Source organism: Camarhynchus parvulus, unplaced genomic scaffold (genome assembly GCF_901933205.1).
Source record: "Camarhynchus parvulus unplaced genomic scaffold, STF_HiC, whole genome shotgun sequence".
In the NCBI taxonomy this organism is placed as follows: Eukaryota; Metazoa; Chordata; class Aves; order Passeriformes; family Thraupidae; genus Camarhynchus; species Camarhynchus parvulus.
This window is the reverse complement of record NW_022148348.1, coordinates 1,907-21,682: the sequence shown is the minus strand read 5'-3', so window position 1 is coordinate 21,682 and position 19,776 is coordinate 1,907. Positions and strand designations below refer to the sequence as shown.

At 46.7% G+C, this 19,776-nt stretch overlaps 1 protein-coding gene across 1 annotated transcript; it reads left to right on the top strand.

Moving 5' to 3' along the window:
- Window positions 1-285: 285 nt before the first annotated feature.
- On the top strand, window positions 286-17,722 carry LOC115916617 (tonsoku-like protein; the record flags this gene model as incomplete). Its single annotated transcript, XM_030970330.1, has 3 exons — window positions 286-378; window positions 6,290-6,432; window positions 17,422-17,722. Coding segments are annotated over 3 exons (537 nt in total), but the record flags the coding sequence as incomplete, so codon positions are not given.
- Window positions 17,723-19,776: the final 2,054 nt, after the last annotated feature.

Genomic DNA, 19,776 nt, shown 5'->3' with positions numbered 1-19,776 from the left:
GAATTTCTTGGATTTTGGGGAATTTTTTTTCTTTTTTACTTAGATCCTTGTGGAAATTCTAGTTTTAATGGAATTCCTGATTTTTTATGGGATTTTTTTTTTGAGAATTTTCTGAATTTTCTTTGAAAATTCCCTTTTTTTTAGTGACATTTCCAAAAACCCCTAAAAACTTTTCCAAACCTCCGTAAATCCCTTATCCCAAAATCCCCTTGGGGGAAAACCCAATCCCACCCCCGATTCCCATTTTTTTCCCAAATTTAATTTTTTGGGAATTTTTGCCGGCAGAGCTGGAGAAATCGAAGGAGAAGTCACTGGGAGTCGAACGCTGTCGAGGAGGCGGCGGCCTGCAACCGCCTGGGGAGATCCTGGCTGCTCATGGTGAGAGGGAATTCCAGGAAAAATGGGAATTCCAACTGGGGAAACTGGGAATGGGAATGGAGAATCCTGGCTGCCTAAGTGGTCAGAAATTCCAGGAAAATGGGAATTCCAAACTGGGGAAACTGGGGAATGGGGAATGGGAAACTGGGAATGGGAATGGGAAACTGAATGGGAGATCCTGGCTGCTCATGGTGAGAGGGAATTCCAGGAAAATGGGAATCTGAACAGGGAAATTGGAATGGAAACTGGGAATGGGGATGGGAAATTGGGAATTCAAACTGGGAAAAGGGGAATAGGGAATGGGAATGGGAACTGAATGGGAACTGGGAATGGAATGGGAAACGGGAATGGGGCTGGGGAGATCCTGGCTGCTCATGGTGAGAGAGAATTCCTGGGAAAATGGGAATTCAACTGCTGGGAAACTGGAATGGGAAACTGGGAATGGGGGCTGGGAATGGGAAACTGGGAATTCAAACTGGGAAATTGGGAATGGGGAATGGGGAATGGGACTGGGAAACTGGAAATGGAACTGGGAATGGGGCTGGGGAGATCCTGGCTGCTCATGGTGAGAGGGAATTCCAGGGAAATGGGAATTCTGAACTGGGAAACTGGGAATGGGAATGGGAAACTGGGAATGGGAATGGAGAGATCCTGGGCTTATGGTGGGAATTCAGGGAAAATGGGAATTCGCAACTGGGGAACTCGGGAATGGGAATGGGGAGATCCTGGCTGCTCATGGTGAGAGAATTCCAGGGAAAATGGGAATTCCAACTGGGGAAACTGGGAATGGGAATGGGAAACTGGGAGATCCTGGTTGCCCTGGTGAGAATTCCAGGAAAAAAATGGGAATTTGAACTGGGAAACTGGGAATGGGAATGGAAACTGGGAATGGGAACTGGGAATGGGGGAGATCCCGCTGCAATTGGTGGAGTGGAATTCCAGGAAAAAATGGGAATTGGAACTGGGAAATTGGGAATGGGAATGGAATGGGGCTGGGAAACTGGGAATTCAAACTGGGAAAAGTGGGAATGCAGGAATGGGACTGGGAAACTGGAATGGGAAACTGGGAAGGGATTGGGAACGGGGAATGGGAACTGGGAATGGAACTGGAATAGCTGGGAACTGGGGAATGGGAAATGGGGAGATCCTGGCTGCTCATGGGGAGAGAGAATTCCATGGGGAAAATGGGAATGGAATGGGAAACTGGGAATGGGAATGGGGGGATCCTGGCTGCTCATGGTGAGAGGGAATTCCAGGGAAAATGGGAATTCCCAACTGGGGAAACTGGGAATGGGAAATGGGAATGGAGATCCTGGCTGCTTATGGTGGGAATCCAGGGAAAAATGGGAATTCCCAACTGGGGAAATTGGGAATGGGAATGGGAAATGGGAGGAAATTGGGAATCTCAACTGGTGAGAAGTGCAGGAAAAGGAATGGGTGAATGGGGAACTGGGGAATGGGAAACTGGGAATGGGAACTGGGAATGGGAACTGGGAATGGAGAGATCCTGGCTGCTCATGGTGAGAGGAATTCCAGGGAAAAGTGGGAATTCTGAACTGGGAAATTGGGGAAACTGGGAATGGGGCGGGAATACTGGGAAATGCGTCAAACTGGGAATGGGATGGGAATGGGGAATTGGACCAGGGAAAATGGGAATTCGGAACAGGGAAATTGGGAGATGCGGGCACGCATGGTGAGAGGGACTGGGAAAATGGGAATTCAAACTGGGGAAAGTGGGAAGGACTGGGAATGGGAATGGAGAGTCTGGGAAACTGGAATGGGAAACTGGGAATGGGAATGGGAAACTGGGAATGGGAATGGAGAGATCCTGGCTGCTCAGGGTGAGAGGGAATTCTAGGGAAAAATGGGAATTCTGAACTGGGGAAACTGGGAATGGGAATGGGAAACTGGGAGATCCTGGCTGCTCATGGTGCGTATTCCAGGGAAAAATGGGAATTCTGAACTGGGGAAACTGGGAATGAGAAATTGGGGAACTGGGAATGGAGAGATCCTGGCTGCTCATGGTGAGAGGGAATTCCAGGGAAAAAATGGGAATTCCGAACTGGGGAAACTGGGAATGGGAATGGGAGATCCTGGCTGCTCATGGTGAGAAAAGAATTCTGCAGGGAAAGAATGGGAATTTCTGAAACTGGGAGTTCAAACTGGGGAAAGTTGGAATGGGGAATGGGAAACTGGGAATGGAATGAAACTGAGAGATCCTGGCTGCTCAGGGTGAGAATTCTAGGGAAAAATGGGAATTTGAACTGGGGAAATGGGAATGGGAAGCACTGGGAGATCCTGGCTGCTCATGGTGAGAGGGATTCCAGGAAAAATGGGAATTCTGAACTGGGGAAATTGGGAATGGAAATTGGGGGAGAATGGGACCGGCTGCTCTGGTGATAGGGAATTCAGGAAAATGGGAATCTCAACTGGGGAAACTGGGAATGGGAATGGGGAAGCCTGGCTGCTCATGGGAAAATGGGAAATGGAATTGAACTGGGGAAACTGGGAATGGGAATGGATGAAGGAGATCCTGGCTGCTCATGGTGAGAGGAATTCCAGAAAATGGGAATTGTGAACTGGGAAGGGAATGGGAATTCCTGGCAACTGGGAGAGGGAATGGAATGGGAAACTGGGCAGTGGAATGGGGAATGGAATGGGAATGGGAAACTGGGAATTCAAACTGGGAAATGGGAATAGGGAAATGGAATGGGGAATTGGAATGGGGAAACTGGGAATGGAACTGGGAATGGGGCTGGGGAGATCCCGGCTGCGAGGACTCATGGGAAAGGGAATTCTGAGGGAAAGTGAATGGAATGGGAAAATGGAAACTGGAATTCCAACTGGGAAAAGGACTGGGAATGGGAATGGGAAACTGGGAAAAATGGGGCTGGGGAGATCCCGGCTGCTCATGGTGAGAGGGAATTCCAGGGAAAAATGGGAATTCCAACTGGGGAACTGGGAATGGGAATGGAATGGGGCTGGGGAGATCCTGGCTGCTCATGGTGAGAGGGAATTCCAGGGAAAAATGGGAATTCTCAACTGGGGAAACTGGGAATGGGAATGGGAAACTGGGAGATCCTGGCTGCTCATGGTGAGAATTCCAGGGAAAAATGGGAATTCTGAACTGGGGAAACTGGGAATGGGAATGGGAAACTGGGAATGGAACTGGGAATGGAGAGATCCTGGCTGCTCATGGTGAGAGAATTGGAATTCCAGGAAAAATGGGAAACTGGTTGGGAATCTGAACTGGGAAATTGGGAATGGGAATGGGGAGATCCTGGGACTGCTCATGGGTGGGAGAGGGGAATCCTGGGGGTGAAAAATGGGAAATGGAATTCTGAACTGGGGATGGGAATGGAATGGGGCTGGGAAATGGGAATTCAAACTGGGAAAAGGGTGGGAATAGGAATGGGAATGGGAACTGGAATGGGAAACTGGGAATGGGAATGGGAAACTGGAAATGGGGCTGGGGAGATCCTGGCTGCTCATGGTGAGAGAGAATTCCTGGGAAAAATGGGAATTCCCAACTGGGAAACTGGGAATGGGAAACTGGGAATGGGGCTGGGAATGGGAAACTGGGAATTCAAACCCCCTGGGAAATTGGGAATGGGGAATGGGGAATGGGACTGGGAAACTGGAAATGGAACTGGGAATGGGAATGGGGAGATCCTGGCTGCTCATGGTGAGAGGGAATTCCAGGGAAAAATGGGAATTCTGAACAGGGAAATTGGGAATGGGAATGGGAATGGGGCTGGGAAACTGGGAATTCAAACTGGGAAAAGTGGGAATAGGGAATGGGACTGGGAAACTGGAATGGGAAACTGGGAATGGGAATGGGAAACTGGGAATGGGAACTGGGAATGGAACTGGAAATTGGGCTGGGAAACTGGGAATGGGGCTGGAGAGATCCTGGCTGCTCATGGGGAGAGAGAATTCCAGGGAAAAATGGGAATTCTGAACTGGGAAACTGGGAATGGGAATGGGGGGATCCTGGCTGCTCATGGTGAGAGGGAATTCCAGGGAAAAATGGGAATTCCCAACTGGGGAAACTGGGAATGGGAATGGGAAACTGGGAATGGGAATGGAGAGATCCTGGCTGCTTATGGTGGGAATTCCAGGGAAAAATGGGAATTCCCAACTGGGAAATTGGGAATGGGAATGGGAATGGGGCTGGGAAATTGGGAATTCAAACTGGGAAAAGTGGGAATAGGGAATGGGAATGGGAAACTGGAATGGGAAACTGGGAATGGGAATGGGAAACTGGGAATGGGGCTGGGGAGATCCTGGCTGCTCAGGGTGAGAGGGAATTCCAGGGAAAAATGGGAATTCCCAACTGGGAAACTGGGAATGGGAATGGGAAACTGGGAGATCCTGGCTGCTCGTGGTGAGAGAGAATTCCAGGGAAAAATGGGAATTCCGAACTGGGGAAACTGGGAATGGGAATGGAGAGATCCTGGCTGCTCGTGGTGAGAATTCCAGGGAAAAATGGGAATTCCCAACTGGGGAAACTGGGAATGAGAAATTGGGGAACTGGGAATGGGGCTGGGAAACTGGGAATTCAAACTGGGAAAAGTGGGAATGGGGAATGGGAAACTGGAAATGAGACTGGGAAAACTGGGAATTCTGAAGTGGGAATCTGGGAATTCAAACTGTGAAATTAGGAATGTGAACTGAGAAATTGGGAATTCAAACTGGGAAACTGGGAATGGAAATGGGAATGGGAATGGGGAGATCCTGGCTGCTCAGGGTGAGAGGGAATTCCAGGGAAAAATGGGAATTCCGAACTGGGGAAACTGGGAATGGGAATGGGAAACTGGGAGATCCTGGCTGCTCAGGGTGAGAATTCCAGGGAAAAATGGGAATTCCCAACTGGGAAACTGGGAATGGGAATGGGGAGATCCTGGTTGCTCATGGTGCGAATTCCAGGGAAAAATGGGAATTCTGAACTGGGGAAACTGGGAATGAGAAATTGGGGAACTGGGAATGGGGAATGGGGAATGGGAATTCAAACTGGGAAAAGTGGGAATGGGAAACTGGGAATGGGACTGGGAAACTGGAATGGGAAACTGGGAATGGGAATGGAGAGATCCTGACTGCTCATGGTGAGACAGAATTCCGGGAAAAATGGGAATTCCCAACTGGGAAACTGGGAATGGAAACTGGGAATGGGCGGGGATTTCCAACTGGGAAACTGGGAATGGGAAACTGGGATCCAGGTTTGGATTTTTGGGATCTGGGATTGGATTTTTGGCAATTGGGAGTTGGAATTTGGGAATTCTGGGAGTGGATTTTGGGATGTGGGATTGGAATTTTGGGATGTGGGATTGGAATTTTGGGAATGTGGGAGAGGATTTTGCAGTCTGGGGTTGGAATTGGGACGGATTGGGATTTGGAGATCTGCTATTGGAATTTTGGGATCTGGTGTGGGATTTGGGGAGTCTGGGATTGGGATTTTGGGATTTCTAGGCGGATTATGGGATCTGAGATTGGATTTGGGAGTTCTGGGAATGGATTTTGGGAATTCTGGGAATGGATTTTGGGAATTTGGGAATGGAATTTGGGGATCACGATTGGGATTTTTGGGATCAGGGTCTGGAATTATGGGATGAGGGTCTGGAATTCCCAATTCCAGGCCGGTTCCAGGAGGCGCTGGCCCAGCACCGGTTGGAGCTGCAGCTGCTGCAGGGCTCAGGGTTTATATGGGATCAGGGTTATGGGATCTATGGGATCAATGGGATCAGGATTTATGGGATCAGGGTTATGGGATCTATGGGATCAATGGGATCAGGATTTATGGGATCAGGGTTATGGGATCTATGGGATCAATGGGATCAGGATTTATGGGATCAGGGTTATGGGATCTATGGGATCAATGGGATCAGGATTTATGGGATCATTCCCATTCCAGGCCGGTTCGAGGAGGCGCTGGCCCAGCACCGGTTGGAGCTGCAGCTGCTGCAGGGCTCCGGGGACGCCCTGGGCTGCGCCGTCGCTCACCGCAAGGTCGGGGAGCGCCTGGCCGAGCTGCACCGCTTCCCTCAGGCACTGCAGGTGAGGGGAAACGGGAATTTTGGGAATTTTGGGAATCTCGGGAAATCTGGGAATGCTGGGAATGTCGGGGTGGGGGTTGGGGAGGTTTGGGAAAGAGGAAAATCGGGAAAATGGGAAAATCGGGAGCGCCTGGCTGAGCTGCGCCGCTTCCCTCAGGCACTGCAGGTGAGGGGAAACGGGAATTCCGGGAATTCTGGGAATGTTGGGGTATGGTTTTTGGGAAGTGGGAGTGGAATTTTAGGAAATTGGAATGTTGGGAAGCCAAATTTCCATTCCTGAGTTCTAAAAACCCCATCCCAGAACCCAATCAAACCCCCCCCCAAAATCCAATTCCACATTCCCAAATTCCAACCCCAGATTCCCAGAATTCCAATCCCAGAATTCCCAAAACCTGCTCTCAAATTCTCAAAATCCAATCCCAGAATTCCCAAAATCCATTCTTAGAATTCCCCAAATCCAATCCCGAATCCCACAAATTCCACTCCCCCAATTCCCAAAATCCACTCCCAAATTCTCCAAATTCCACTCCCACAATTCCCAAAATTCCACTCCTACAATTCCCTAAATTTCTAATCCCAGATTCCCAAATCCAACCCTGAAATTCCCAAAATCCAATCCCAGAATTCCCAAAATCCATTCTCAGAATTCCCAAATCCAATCCCAATTCCACAAATTGCACTCCCACAATTCCCAAATTCCACTCCCAAATTCTCCAAATTCCACTCCCACAATTCCCAAAATTCCACTCCTACAATTCTCTAAATTTCTAATCCCAGATTCCCAAATCCAACCCTGAAATTCCCAAAATCCAATCCCAGAATTCCCCAAATTTCCATTCTCAATTTCCTAAAATCCAATCCCAAATTCCCAAAATCCAATCCCAGAATTCCCCAAATTTCCATTCTGCTTCTCGAAATCCAATCCCAAATTCCCAAAATTCCAATCCCAGATTCCCCAAATCCAATCCCAGAATTCCCCAAATCAAACTCCAGATTCCCCAAACCAATCTAAATTCCCAAAATTCCAATCCCCACATTCCCCAAAATCCAATCAAACCCCCCCAAATCCCTTCCCAAATTCCCAAATTCCAATCCCAGAATTCCCAAATTCCCAAAAATCCCATCTCACATTCCCAAAATCCAATCCCAGATTCCCAAAATCGACCCTGGAAATACCAAAATCCAATGCCAAGTTCCCCAAATTCCAATCCCAAATGACCGAATCCATTCCCAGAATTCCCAAAATCCCCTGGGAATGTTGGCAGGGAATTTGGGGGTGGAAATCGGGAAAATGGGAAAATCAGGAGCGCCTGGCCCTGAGCTCCAGAGCTTCCCACAGGCACTGAGGGTGAGGGGAAAATGGGAATTTTTGGGAATTTCGGGAATTTTGGGAATGTTGGGATTGAATTTGGGGAATTTGGAATTTTAGGAAGCCGAATTTCCATTCCCAGATTCCTCAAATCCATTCTTAGACCCCCCCCCCAACCAAAATCCAATCCCAGAATTCCCAAAATTCCTATCCCAAAATTCCCAAAATTCCAATCCCAAATTCCACTCCCAGAATTCCCCAAATTTCCACTCCCAGAATCCTAAAATCCATTCTTAGAACCCCCAGAATCCCATCCCAGATTCCCAAAATTCCAATCCCAGATTCCCAAAATTCCAATCCCAAAATTCCCAAAAATTCCAATCCCCCGATTCCCAAAATTCCAATCCCAAATTCCAATCCCAACATTCCCCAAATTTCCACTCCCAGAATCCTAAAATCCATTCTTAGAACCCCCAGAATCCCATCCCAGATTCCCAAAATTCCAATCCCAGATTCCCAAAATTCCAATCCCAAAATTCCCAAAATTCCAATCCCCAATTCCCAAAATTCCAATTCCAAATTCCACTCCCAGAATTCCACAAATTTCCACTCCCAGAATCCTAAAATCCATTCTTAGAACCCCCAGAATCCCATCCCAGATTCCCAAAATTCCAATCCAAAAATTCCCAAAATTCCAATCCCAGATGCCCAAAATTCCAATCCCAAAATTCCCAAAATTCCAATCCCCGATTCCCAAAATTCCAATTCCAAATTCCACTCCCAAAATTCCCCAAATTTCCACTCCCAGAATCCTAAAATCCATTCTTAGAACCCCCAGAATCCCATCCCAGATTCCCGAAATTCCAATCCCAAAATTCCCAAAATTCCAATCCCAGGTTCCCAAAATTCCCCCAAATCAAACCCAAAAATACCTTTCCCAAAATCCTTAAAATTCCACTCAGAGATTCCCAAAATCCATTCACGGAATTCCCCAAATTTCCAATCCCAAAATTCATTCCCACATGCCCAAGATTCCTCTCCAGAATTTCCAAAATTTCCAACCATAGACTTCCCAAAATCCATTCCCAAAATTCCAATCCTAAAATTCCCAAAATTCCAATCCCAAATTTCCAAAATCCCCTCCAAATATCCCAAATTTCAAACCCCAAAATTCCCAAATTCCAATCCCAAACCCCTCCTGCTTTTTCCTCATTTTTCCCAATTCTTCCATATTTTCTCTCAATTTTCTCCCGATTTTAACCAAATTTTCCCAATTCCTCCCATTTTCTCCAATTTTCTTACTGGATTACTCCAAATTTCTTCCAAATTTCTCTCAATTTCTCCCAATTTTTTCCCAATTTCCCCCATTTTTCCCCCATTTTCCCAGCCCCATCTCCAGCCCCTCTCCCTGCCCTGGCGTCTCTGGGACCCCTCAGAGCAGCAAATTGCTCCCAATTTTAACCAAATTTCAACCTTTTTTTTCCCAAATTCCCCCCAAAATTCCCATTTTCCCCATTTTTAACCAATTTCCCTGGTTTTTGCCCCATTTTCCCAGCCCCAGCTGCAGCACCTGGCCCTGGCCCGCTCCCTCAGCAACGCCGTGGAACAGCAAATTGCTCCCAATTTCTTCAATTTTAACCAAATTTTTCCCCATTTTTTCCCAATTTTTCCCAAAATTTCCCCCTTTTTTGCCCCATTTTTCCCCCTTCTTCCCCCCAGCCCCATCTCCCCCCCTTTTCATCCCATTTTTAACCAATTTCCCACTTTTTTCCCCCATTTTTCCCCATTTTCCCCAGCCCCATCTCCAGCCCCTCTCCCCTGCCCCTGGCGTCTCTGGGACCCCTCAGAGCAGCAAATTGCTCCCAATTTTAACCAAATTTTCCCCAATTTTTTCCCAATTTTTTTCCCAAATTCCCCCCAAAATTCCCAATTTTCCCCATTTTTAACCAATTTCCCTGTTTTTTGCCCCATTTTCTGAGCCCCAGCTGCAGCACCTGGCCCTGGCCCGCTCCCTCAGCGACGCCGAGGAGCAGCAAATTGCTCCCAATTTCCCCAAATTTCAACCAATTTTTTCCCTTTTTTTTCCCATTTTTTTCCCAAATTCCCCCAAAATTCCCATTTTCCCCATTTTTAACCAATTTCCCTGTTTTCTGCCCCATTTTCCCAGCACCAGCTGCAGCACCTGGCCCTGGCCCGCTCCCTCAGTGACCCAGCAGAGCAGCAAATTGTTCCCCATTGCTCCCAATTTCTTCCCATTTCTTCCCCATTTTTCCCAAAATTTCCCCCTTTTTTGCCCCATTTCCCCCCTTCTTTCCCCCAGCCCCATTTTCCCCTCTTTTCATCCCATTTTTAACCAATTTCCCCCTTTTTTCCCCCATTTTCCCAGCCCCATCTCCAGCCCCTCTCCCTGCCCTGGCCTCTCTGGGACCCCTCAGAGCAGCAAATTGCTCCCGATTTTAACCAAATTTTCCCCAATTTTTTTCCCTTTTTTTTCCCATTTTTTTCCCAAATTCCCCCCAAAATTCCCAATTTTCCCCATTTTTAACCAATTTCCCTGTTTTTTGCCCCATTTTCCCAGCCCCAGCTGCAGCACCTGCCCTGGCCCTCCCCTCAGCGGCGGCAGAGCAGCAAATTGCTCCCAATTTCCCAAATTTCAACCAATTTTTTCCCTTTTTTTTCCCATTTTTTTCCCAAATTCCCCCCAAAATTCCCATTTTTCCCCAATTTTAACCAATTTCCCTGTTTCCTGCCCCATTTTCCCAGCCCCAGCTGCAGCACCTGGCCCTGGCCCGCTCCCTCAGTGACCCAGCAGAGCAGCAAATTGTTCCCCATTGCTCCCAATTTCTTCCCATTTCTTCCCCATTTTTCCCAAAATTTCCCCTTTTTTTCCCCATTTTCCCCCCTTCTTCCCCCAACCCCATCTCCCCACGTTTTCCCCCATTTTTTAAACCAATTTCCCCCTTTTTTGCCCCTTTTTCCCCCATTTTCCCAGCCCCATCTCCAGCCCCCTCCCTGCCCTGGCGTCTCTGGGACCCCTCAGAGCAGCAAATTGCTCCCAATTTTAACCAAATTTTAACCAAATTTTTCCCAATTTTTTCCCCAAATTTCCCCCAAAATTCCCAAGTTTCCCCATTTTTAACCAATTTCCCTATTTTCTGCCCCATTTTCCCAGCCCCAGCTGCAGCACCTGGCCCTGGCCTGCTCCCTCAGTGACCCAGCAGAGCAGCAAATTGCTCTCAACTTCCCCCAATTTCTTCCCAATTTTTTCCCCATTTTTTCCCCAATTTTTTCCCAAAATTTCCCCCTTTTTTGCCCCATTTTTCCACCTTCTTTCCCCCAGCCCCATCTTCCCCCCTTTTCATCCCATTTTTTCCCAATTTCCCCCATTTTTCCCCCATTTCTCCCCCATTTTCCCAGCCCCATCTCCAGCCCCTCTCCCTGCCCTGGCATCTCTCAGACCCCTCAGAGCAGCAAATTGCTCCCAATTTTAACCAAATTTTCCCCAATTTTTTCCCAATTTTTTCCCAATTTTTTCCCAAATTCCCCCCAAAATTCCCATTTTCCCCAATTTTAACCAATTTCCCTGTTTTTTGTCCCATTTTCTGAGCCCCAGCTGCAGCACCTGGCCCTGGCCCGCTCCCTCAGTGACCCAGCAGAGCAGCAAATTGCTCCCCATTGCTCCCAATTTCTTCCCATTTCTTCCCCATTTTTCGCAAAATTTCCCCCTTTTTTGCCCCATTTTTCCACCTTCTTTCCCCAGCCCCATCTCCCCCTCTTTTCATCCCATTTTTAACCAATTTCCCCTTTTTGCCCCATTTTCCCCATTTTCCCAGCCCCATCTCCAGCCCCTCTCCCTGCCCTGGCGTCTCTCAGACCCCTCAGAGCAGCAAATTGCTCCCAATTTCTGCAATTTTAACCAAATTTTTTCCCAAATTTTCCCCCATTTTCCCCAAATCCTCTTTAGTTTTAACCATTTTTTTCCAATTTTCCCCAATTTTAACCAATTTCCCCCTTTTTTGCCCCATTTTTCCCCATTTTCCCCCAGCCCCATCTCCCAGCCCCTCTCCCCTGCCCCGGTCTCTGGGACCCCTCAGAGCAGCAAATTGCTCCCAATTTTAACCAAATTTCAACCTTTTTTTTCCCAAATTCCCCCCAAAATTCCCAATTTTCCCCATTTTTAACCAATTTCCCTGTTTTGCCCCCATTTTCTGAGCCCCAGCTGCAGCACCTGGCCCTGGCCTCAGCCTCAGCTCACGCCAGGAGCAGCAAATTGCTCCCAATTTCCCCAAATTTCAACCAATTTTTTCCCTTTTTTTTCCCATTTTTTTCCCAAATTCCCCCCAAAATTCCCATTTTTCCCCATTTTTAACCAATTTCCCTGTTTTCTGCCCCATTTTCCCAGCACCAGCTGCAGCACCTGGCCCTGGCCCGTCCCTCAGTGACCCAGCAGAGCAGCAAATTGTTCCCCCATTGCTCCCAATTTCTTCCCATTTCTTCCCATTTTTCCCAAAATTTCCCCCTTTTTTGCCCCATTTCCCCCCTTCTTTCCCCCAGCCCCATTTTCCCCTCTTTTCATCCCATTTTTAACCAATTTCCCCCTTTTTTCCCCCATTTTCCCAGCCCCATCTCCAGCCCCTCTCCCTGCCCTGGCCTCTCTGGGACCCCTCAGAGCAGCAAATTGCTCCCAATTTTAACCAAATTTTCCCCAATTTTTCCCTTTTTTCCCTATTTTTCCCAAATTTCCCCAAAATTCCCAATTTTCCCCATTTTTAACCAATTTCCCTGTTTTTCGCCCCATTTTCCCAGCACCACTGCTGCAGCACCTGCCCCGGGCCGTTTCCCTCAGTGACCCAGCAGAGCAGCAAATTGTTCCCCATTGCTCCCAATTTCTTCCCCCATTTCTTCCCAATTTTCCCAAAATTTCCCCTTTTTTCCCCATTTTCCCCTTTCCCCCAACCCCATCTCCCCACCTTTTCCCCCCATTTTTAACCAATTTCCCCCTTTTTTGCCCCTTTTTTCCCCCATTTTCCCAGCCCCATCTCCAGCCCCTCTCCCTGCCCTGGCGTCTCTGGGACCCCTCAGAGCAGCAAATTGCTCCCAATTTTAACCAAATTTTAACCAAATTTTTCCCAATTTTTTCCCCAAATTTCCCCAAAATTCCCAAGTTTCCCATTTTAACCAATTTCCCTATTTTCCTTCCGCCCCATTTTCCCAGCCCCAGCTGCAGCACCTGGCCCTGGCTCCTTCCTCAGTGACCCAGCAGAGCAGCAAATTGCTCTCAACTTCCCCCAATTTCTTCCCAATTTTTTGTCCCATTTTTCCCCCAATTTTTTCCCAAAATTTCCCTTTTTGCCCCATTTTTCCACCTTCTTTCCCCAGCCCCATCTTCCCCCTTTTCATCCCATTTTTCCCAATTTCCATTTTTCCCCATTTCTCCCCCATTTTCCCAGCCCCATCTCCAGCCCCTCTCCCTGCCCTGGCATCTCTAGACCCTCAGAGCAGCAAATTGCTCCCAATTTTAACCAAATTTTCCCCAATTTTTCCCAATTTTTTCCCAATTTTTTCCCAAATTCCCCAAAATTCCCATTTTCCCTAATTTTAACCAATTTCCTGTTTTTGTCCCATTTTCTGAGCCCCAGCTGCAGCACCTGGCCCTGGCCCAGCTCCCCTCAGTGACCCAGCAGAGCAGCAAATTGCTCCCCCATTGCTCCCCAATTTCTTCCCATTTCTTCCCATTTTTTCGTAAAATTTCCCCTTTTGCCCCATTTTTCCACCTTCTTTCCCCCAGCCCCATCTCCCCCTCTTTTCATCCCATTTTTAATCCAATCTTTTTGCCCCATTTTCCCCATTTTTCCCAGCCCCATCTCCAGCCCCTCTCCCTGCCCTGGCGTCTCTCAGACCCCTCAGAGCAGCAAATTGCTCCCAATTTCTGCAATTTTAACCAAATTTTTTCCCAAATTTTCCCCCATTTTCCCCAAATCCTCTTTAGTTTTAACCATTTTTTTCCAATTTTCCCCAATTTTAACCAATTTTTTTGCCCCATTTTTCCCCCATTTTCCCCCAGCCCCATCTCCAGCCCCCCTCCCCCCCTGGCGCTCTGGGACCCTCAGAGCAGCAAATTGCTCCCAATTTTAACCAAATTTCAACCTTTTTTTTCCCAAATTCCCCCCAAAATTCCCAATTTTCCCCATTTTTAACCAATTTCCCTGTTTTTTGCCCCATTTTCTGAGCCCCAGCTGCAGCACCTGGCCCTGGCCCGCTCCCTCAGCGACGCCGAGGAGCAGCAAATTGCTCCCAATTTCCCCAAATTTCAACCAATTTTTTCCCTTTTTTTTCCCATTTTTTTCCCAAATTCCCCCCAAAATTCCCATTTTTCCCCATTTTTAACCAATTTCCCTGTTTTCTGCCCCATTTTCCCAGCACCAGCTGCAGCACCTGGCCCTGGCCCGCTCCCTCAGTGACCCAGCAGAGCAGCAAATTGTTCCCCATTGCTCCCAATTTCTTCCCATTTCTTCCCCATTTTTCCCAAAATTTCCCCCTTTTTTGCCCCATTTCCCCCCTTCTTTCCCCCAGCCCCATTTTCCCCTCTTTTCATCCCATTTTTAACCAATTTCCCCCTTTTTTCCCCCATTTTCCCAGCCCCATCTCCAGCCCCTCTCCCTGCCCTGGCGTCTCTGGGACCCCTCAGAGCAGCAAATTGCTCCCAATTTTAACCAAATTTTAACCAAATTTTTCCCAATTTTTTCCCCAAATTTCCCCCAAAATTCCCAAGTTTCCCCATTTTTAACCAATTTCCCTATTTTCTGCCCCATTTTCCCAGCCCCAGCTGCAGCACCTGGCCCTGGCCCGCTCCCTCAGTGACCCAGCAGAGCAGCAAATTGCTCTCAACTTCCCCCAATTTCTTCCCAATTTTTTCCCCATTTTTTCCCCAATTTTTTCCCAAAATTTCCCCCTTTTTTGCCCCATTTTTCCACCTTCTTTCCCCAGCCCCATCTTCCCCCCTTTTCATCCCATTTTTTCCCCAAATTTTTTCCCCATTTTCCCCCATTTTTCCCCATTTTCCTAGCCCCATCTCCAGCCCCCCTCCCTGCCCCTGGCATCTCTCAGACCCCTCAGAGCAGCAAATTGCTCCCAATTGTAACCAAATTTTCCCCAATTTTTTCCCAATTTTTTCCCAATTTTTTCCCAAATTCCCCCCAAAATTCCCATTTTCCCCAATTTTAACCAATTTCCCTGTTTTTTGTCCCATTTTCTGAGCCCCAGCTGCAGCACCTGGCCCTGGCCCGCTCCCTCAGTGACCCAGCAGAGCAGCAAATTGCTCCCCATTGCTCCCAATTTCTTCCCATTTCTTCCCCATTTTTCGCAAAATTTCCCCTTTTTTGCCCCCATTTTTCCACCTTCTTTCCCCCAGCCCCATCTCCCCCTCTTTTCATCCCATTTTTAACCAATTTCCCCCTTTTTTGCCCCATTTTCCCCCATTTTCCCAGCCCCATCTCCAGCCCCTCTCCCTGCCCTGGCGTCTCTCAGACCCCTCAGAGCAGCAAATTGCTCCCAATTTCTGCAATTTTAACCAAATTTTTTCCCAAATTTTCCCCCATTTTCCCCAAATCCTCTTTAGTTTTAACCATTTTTTTCCAATTTTCCCCAATTTTAACCAATTTCCCCCTTTTTTGCCCCATTTTTCCCCATTTTCCCCCAGCCCCATCTCCAGCCCCTCTCCCTGCCCTGGCGTCTCTGGGACCCCTCAGAGCAGCAAATTGCTCCCAATTTTAACCAAATTTCAACCTTTTTTTTCCCAAATTCCCCCCAAAATTCCCAATTTTCCCCATTTTTAACCAAGTTCCCTGTTTTTTGCCCCATTTTCTGAGCCCCAGCTGCAGCACCTGGCCCTGGCCCGCTCCCTCAGCGACGCCGAGGAGCAGCAAATTGCTCCCAATTTCCTCAAATTTCAACCAAATTTTTCCCTTTTTTTTCCCAATTTTTTCCCAAATTCTCCCCAAAATTCCCAATTTTCCCCATTTTTAACCAATTTCCCTGTTTTCTGCCCCATTTTCCCAGCCCCAGCTGCAGCACCTGGCCCTTGGCCCGGCCCTCAGCGACGCGGAGCAGCAAATTGCTCCCAATTTCTTCAATTGTAACCAAATTTTCCCCAATTTTTTCCCAATTTTTTCCCAAATTCCCCCCAAAATTCCCAATTTTCCCCATTTTTAACCAATTTCCCTGTTTTTTGTCCCATTTTCCCAGCCCCAGCTGCAGCACCTGGCCCTGGCCCGCTCCCTCAGTGACCCAGCAGAGCAGCAAATTGCTCCCAATTTTTTCCCAATTTCTTCCCATTTTTTCCCAAATTTTTCCCAAAATTTCCCCCTTTTTTCCCCCATTTTCCCCCCTTCTTCCCCTTAGCCCCATCTTCCCCCCTTTTCATCCCATTTTTAACCAATTTCCCCCATTTTCCCCCTATTTCTCCCCCATGTTCCCAGCCCCATCTCCAGCCCCTCTCCCTGCCCTGGTGTCTCTGGGACCCCTCAGAGCAGCAAATTGCTCCCCATTTCTCCCCATTTTTTCCCAATTTTTTCCCAATGTTTTTGCCAAATCCTCCCAAATTTTCCCTTTCTTTCCCAATTTTCCCCAATTTTAACCAATTTTCCCCTTTTTTCCCCCTTTTTTCCCCCATTTTCCCAGCCCCATCTCCAGCCCCTCTCCCTGCCCTGGCGTCTCTCAGACCCCTCAGAGCAGCAAATTGCTCCCAATTTCTTCAATTTTAACCAATTTTTCCCCAAATGTTCCCCAAATTTTCCCCAAATCCTCTCTAATTTTAACCAATTTTTCCAATTTTTCCCAATTTAACCAATTTCCCCCTTTTTTGCCCCATTTTTCCCCCATTTTCCCAGCCCCATCTCCAGCCCCTCTCCCTGCCCTGGCGTCTCTGGGACCCCTCAGAGCAGCAAATTGCTCCCAACTTCCCCCAATTTTAACCCAATTTTTCCCAATTTTTTCCCAAATTCCCCCCAAAATTCCCAATTTTCCCCATTTTTAACCAATTTCCCTATTTTCTGCCCCATTTTCTGAGCCCCAGCTGCAGCACCTGGCCCTGGCCCGCTCCCTCAGTGACCCAGCAGAGCAGCAAATTGCTCCCAATTTCTTCCCAATTTTTTCCCAATTTTTTCCCAAAATTTCCCTCTTTTTTTGCCCCATTCTCCCCCCTTCTTCCCCCAGCCCCATCTCCACCCCTTTTCCCCACATTTTTAACCGATTTCCCACTTTTTTCCCCCATTTTTCCCCCATTTTCCCAGCCCCATCTCCAGCCCCTCTCCCTGCCCTGGTGTCTCTGGGACCCCTCAGAGCAGCAAATTGCTCCCAATTTCTCCCCATTTTTTCCCAATTTTTTCCCAAATCCTCCTAATTTCCCCCAAATTTCTTCCAAATTCCTCCCAATGTCTCTCAATTTTTCCGATTTCTCTCATTTTTAACCCATTTCCCCCATTTTTCCCCCATTTTCCCAGCCCCATCTCCAGCCCCTCTCCCTGCCCTGGCGTCTCTGGGACCCCTCAGAGCAGCAAATTGCTCCCAATTTTAACCAAATTTCAACCTTTTTTTTCCCAATTTTTTCCCCAAATTTCCCCCAAAATTCCCAATTTTCCCCAATTTTAACCAATTTCCCTGTTTTCTGCCCCATTTTCCCAGCACCAGCTGCAGCACCTGGCCCTGGCCCGCTCCCTCAGCGACGCCGTGGAGCAGCAGCGCGCCTGGGCCACCATCGGCCGCACTTTCCTCTTCATGGCCGAAACCCCCGAAATCCCTGAAATCCCCGAAATCCCCGAATTCCCAGAATTCCCAAAAATCCCTGAGGAAGCCCAGGAGGCCGAGGGCAGCCAGGGAAATCCGGGAAGTTCCGAAAATTTGGGAATTTCGGCCCGTGTGGCCGCCAGCCGAGCGCTGAGGGCGTTCCACTGCAGCCTGCACATCCTGGAGACGCAGCTGGAAGGTGGGGAAATTGGGGAATTTTGGGGAAAATTCGGGAATTTTGGGGGAAATTTGGGAATTTTGGGAATTTTGGGGGAAATTTGGGAATTTAGGGGGATTTTGGGGAATTTTTTTGGTGTTTTTAGGGAGTTTTTTGTTAAATTTTTGGGAATTCTTTGAGATTTTTTGGGGGAATTTTTGGGGATTCTTTTGGGATTTTTGGGGGAAATTTGGGATTTTTGAGGGGAATTTTTGGGGCTTTGTTGGGTTTTTTTGGATCTTTTTGTAACTTTTGGGGGTTTTGGGGGAATTTTTGGGGATTTTTCTCCTGAATTCTGGGTCATTTTGGGGATTTTTTGGGGAATTTTTTGGGAGTTCTTTTGGGAATTTGGGGAAATTTGGGAAAATCTTGGGGAAGTTTTGGGGGCTTTTAGAGATTTTTTTTGGGGGTGATTTTTTGGAATTTATTTCATTTTTTTGGAATTTTTGGGAAAGAATTTTGGGAAAGAATTTTGGGAGGTTTTTTCTATTTTTTCGGAGGGAAATTTTCGGAATTTTTTTGCTGAATTTTTGGTTCTTTTGGGGATTTTTTGGAGAAATTTTTGGGATTTTTTTTTGACTTTTTGGGAATTATTTGGGAAATATTTTTGGGGGGATTTTTGGGGATTTTTTCTCTTGAATTCTGGGTAATTTTGGGGATTTTTGTGAGAATTTTTGGGGAAATTTTGGGAATTTTGGGGGAAATTTGGGAATATTTGGGGAATTTTGGGGGAAATTTGGGAATTTTGGGGGAAATTTGGGAATATTTGGGAATTTGGGGGAAATTTGGGAAAATTTGGGAATTTTGGGGGAAATTTGGGAATTTTGGGGGAAATTTGGGAATTTTGGGGGAATTTTGGGGAATTTTTTGGTGTTTTTAGGGAGTTTTTGTTAAATTTTTGGGAATTCTTTGAGATTTTTGGGGGAATTTCTGGGGATTCTTTTGGGATTTTTGGGGGAAATTTGGGATTTTGAGGGGAATTTTTGGGGCTTTGTTGGGTTTTTGGATCTTTTGTAACTTTTGGGGAATTTTGGGGAATTTTGGGGATTTTTCTCCTGAATTCTGGGTCATTTTGGGGATTTTTTGGGGAATTTTTTGGGAGTTCTTTTGGGAATTTGGGAAATCTTGGGGAAGTTTTGGGGGTTTTAGAGATTTTTTTTGGGTGATTTTTTGGAATTTATTTCATTTTTAGAATTTTTGGGAAAGAATTTTGGGAAAGAATTTTGGGAGGTTTTTTCTATTTTTTCGAGGGAAATTTTGGGAATTTTTTGCTGAATTTTTGGTTCTTTTGGGGGATTTTTGGAGAAATTTTGGGGATTTTTTTGAATTTTTGGGAATTATTTGGGAAATATTTTTGGGGAATTTTTGGGGGATTTTTCTCTTGAATTCTGGGTAATTTTGGGGATTTTTGTGAGAATTTTTGGGGAAATTTTGGGAATTTTGGGGGAAATTTGGGGAAATTTGGAAATTTTGGGGGAAATTTGGGAATTTTTGGGGGAATTTTGGGGAATTTTTTGGTGTTTTTAGGGAGTTTTTTGTTAAATTTTTGGGAATTCTTTTGAGATTTTTGGGGGGAATTTCTGGGGATTCTTTTGGGATTTTTGGGGGGAAATTTGGGATTTTTGAGGGGAATTTTTGGGGCTTTGTTGGGTTTTTGGATCTTTTGTAACTTTTTGGGGAATTTTGGGGAATTTTGGGGATTTTTTTTCCTGAATTCTGGGTCATTTTGGGGATTTTTTGGGGAATTTTTTGGGAGTTCTTTTGGGGAATTTGGGGAAATCTTGGGGAAGTTTTGGGGGTTTTAGAGATTTTTTTTTTGTGTTTTTTTTTGAATTTATTTCATTTTTAGGAATTTTTGGGAAAGAATTTTGGGAAAGAATTTTGGGAGGTTTTTCTATTTTTCTTGAGGAAATTTTGGGAATTTTTTGCTGAATTTTTGGTTCTTTTTGGGGATTTTTTGGAGAAATTTTGGGGATTTTTTTTTAATTTTTTGGGAATTATTTGGGAAATATTTTTGGGGGAATTTTTGGGGGATT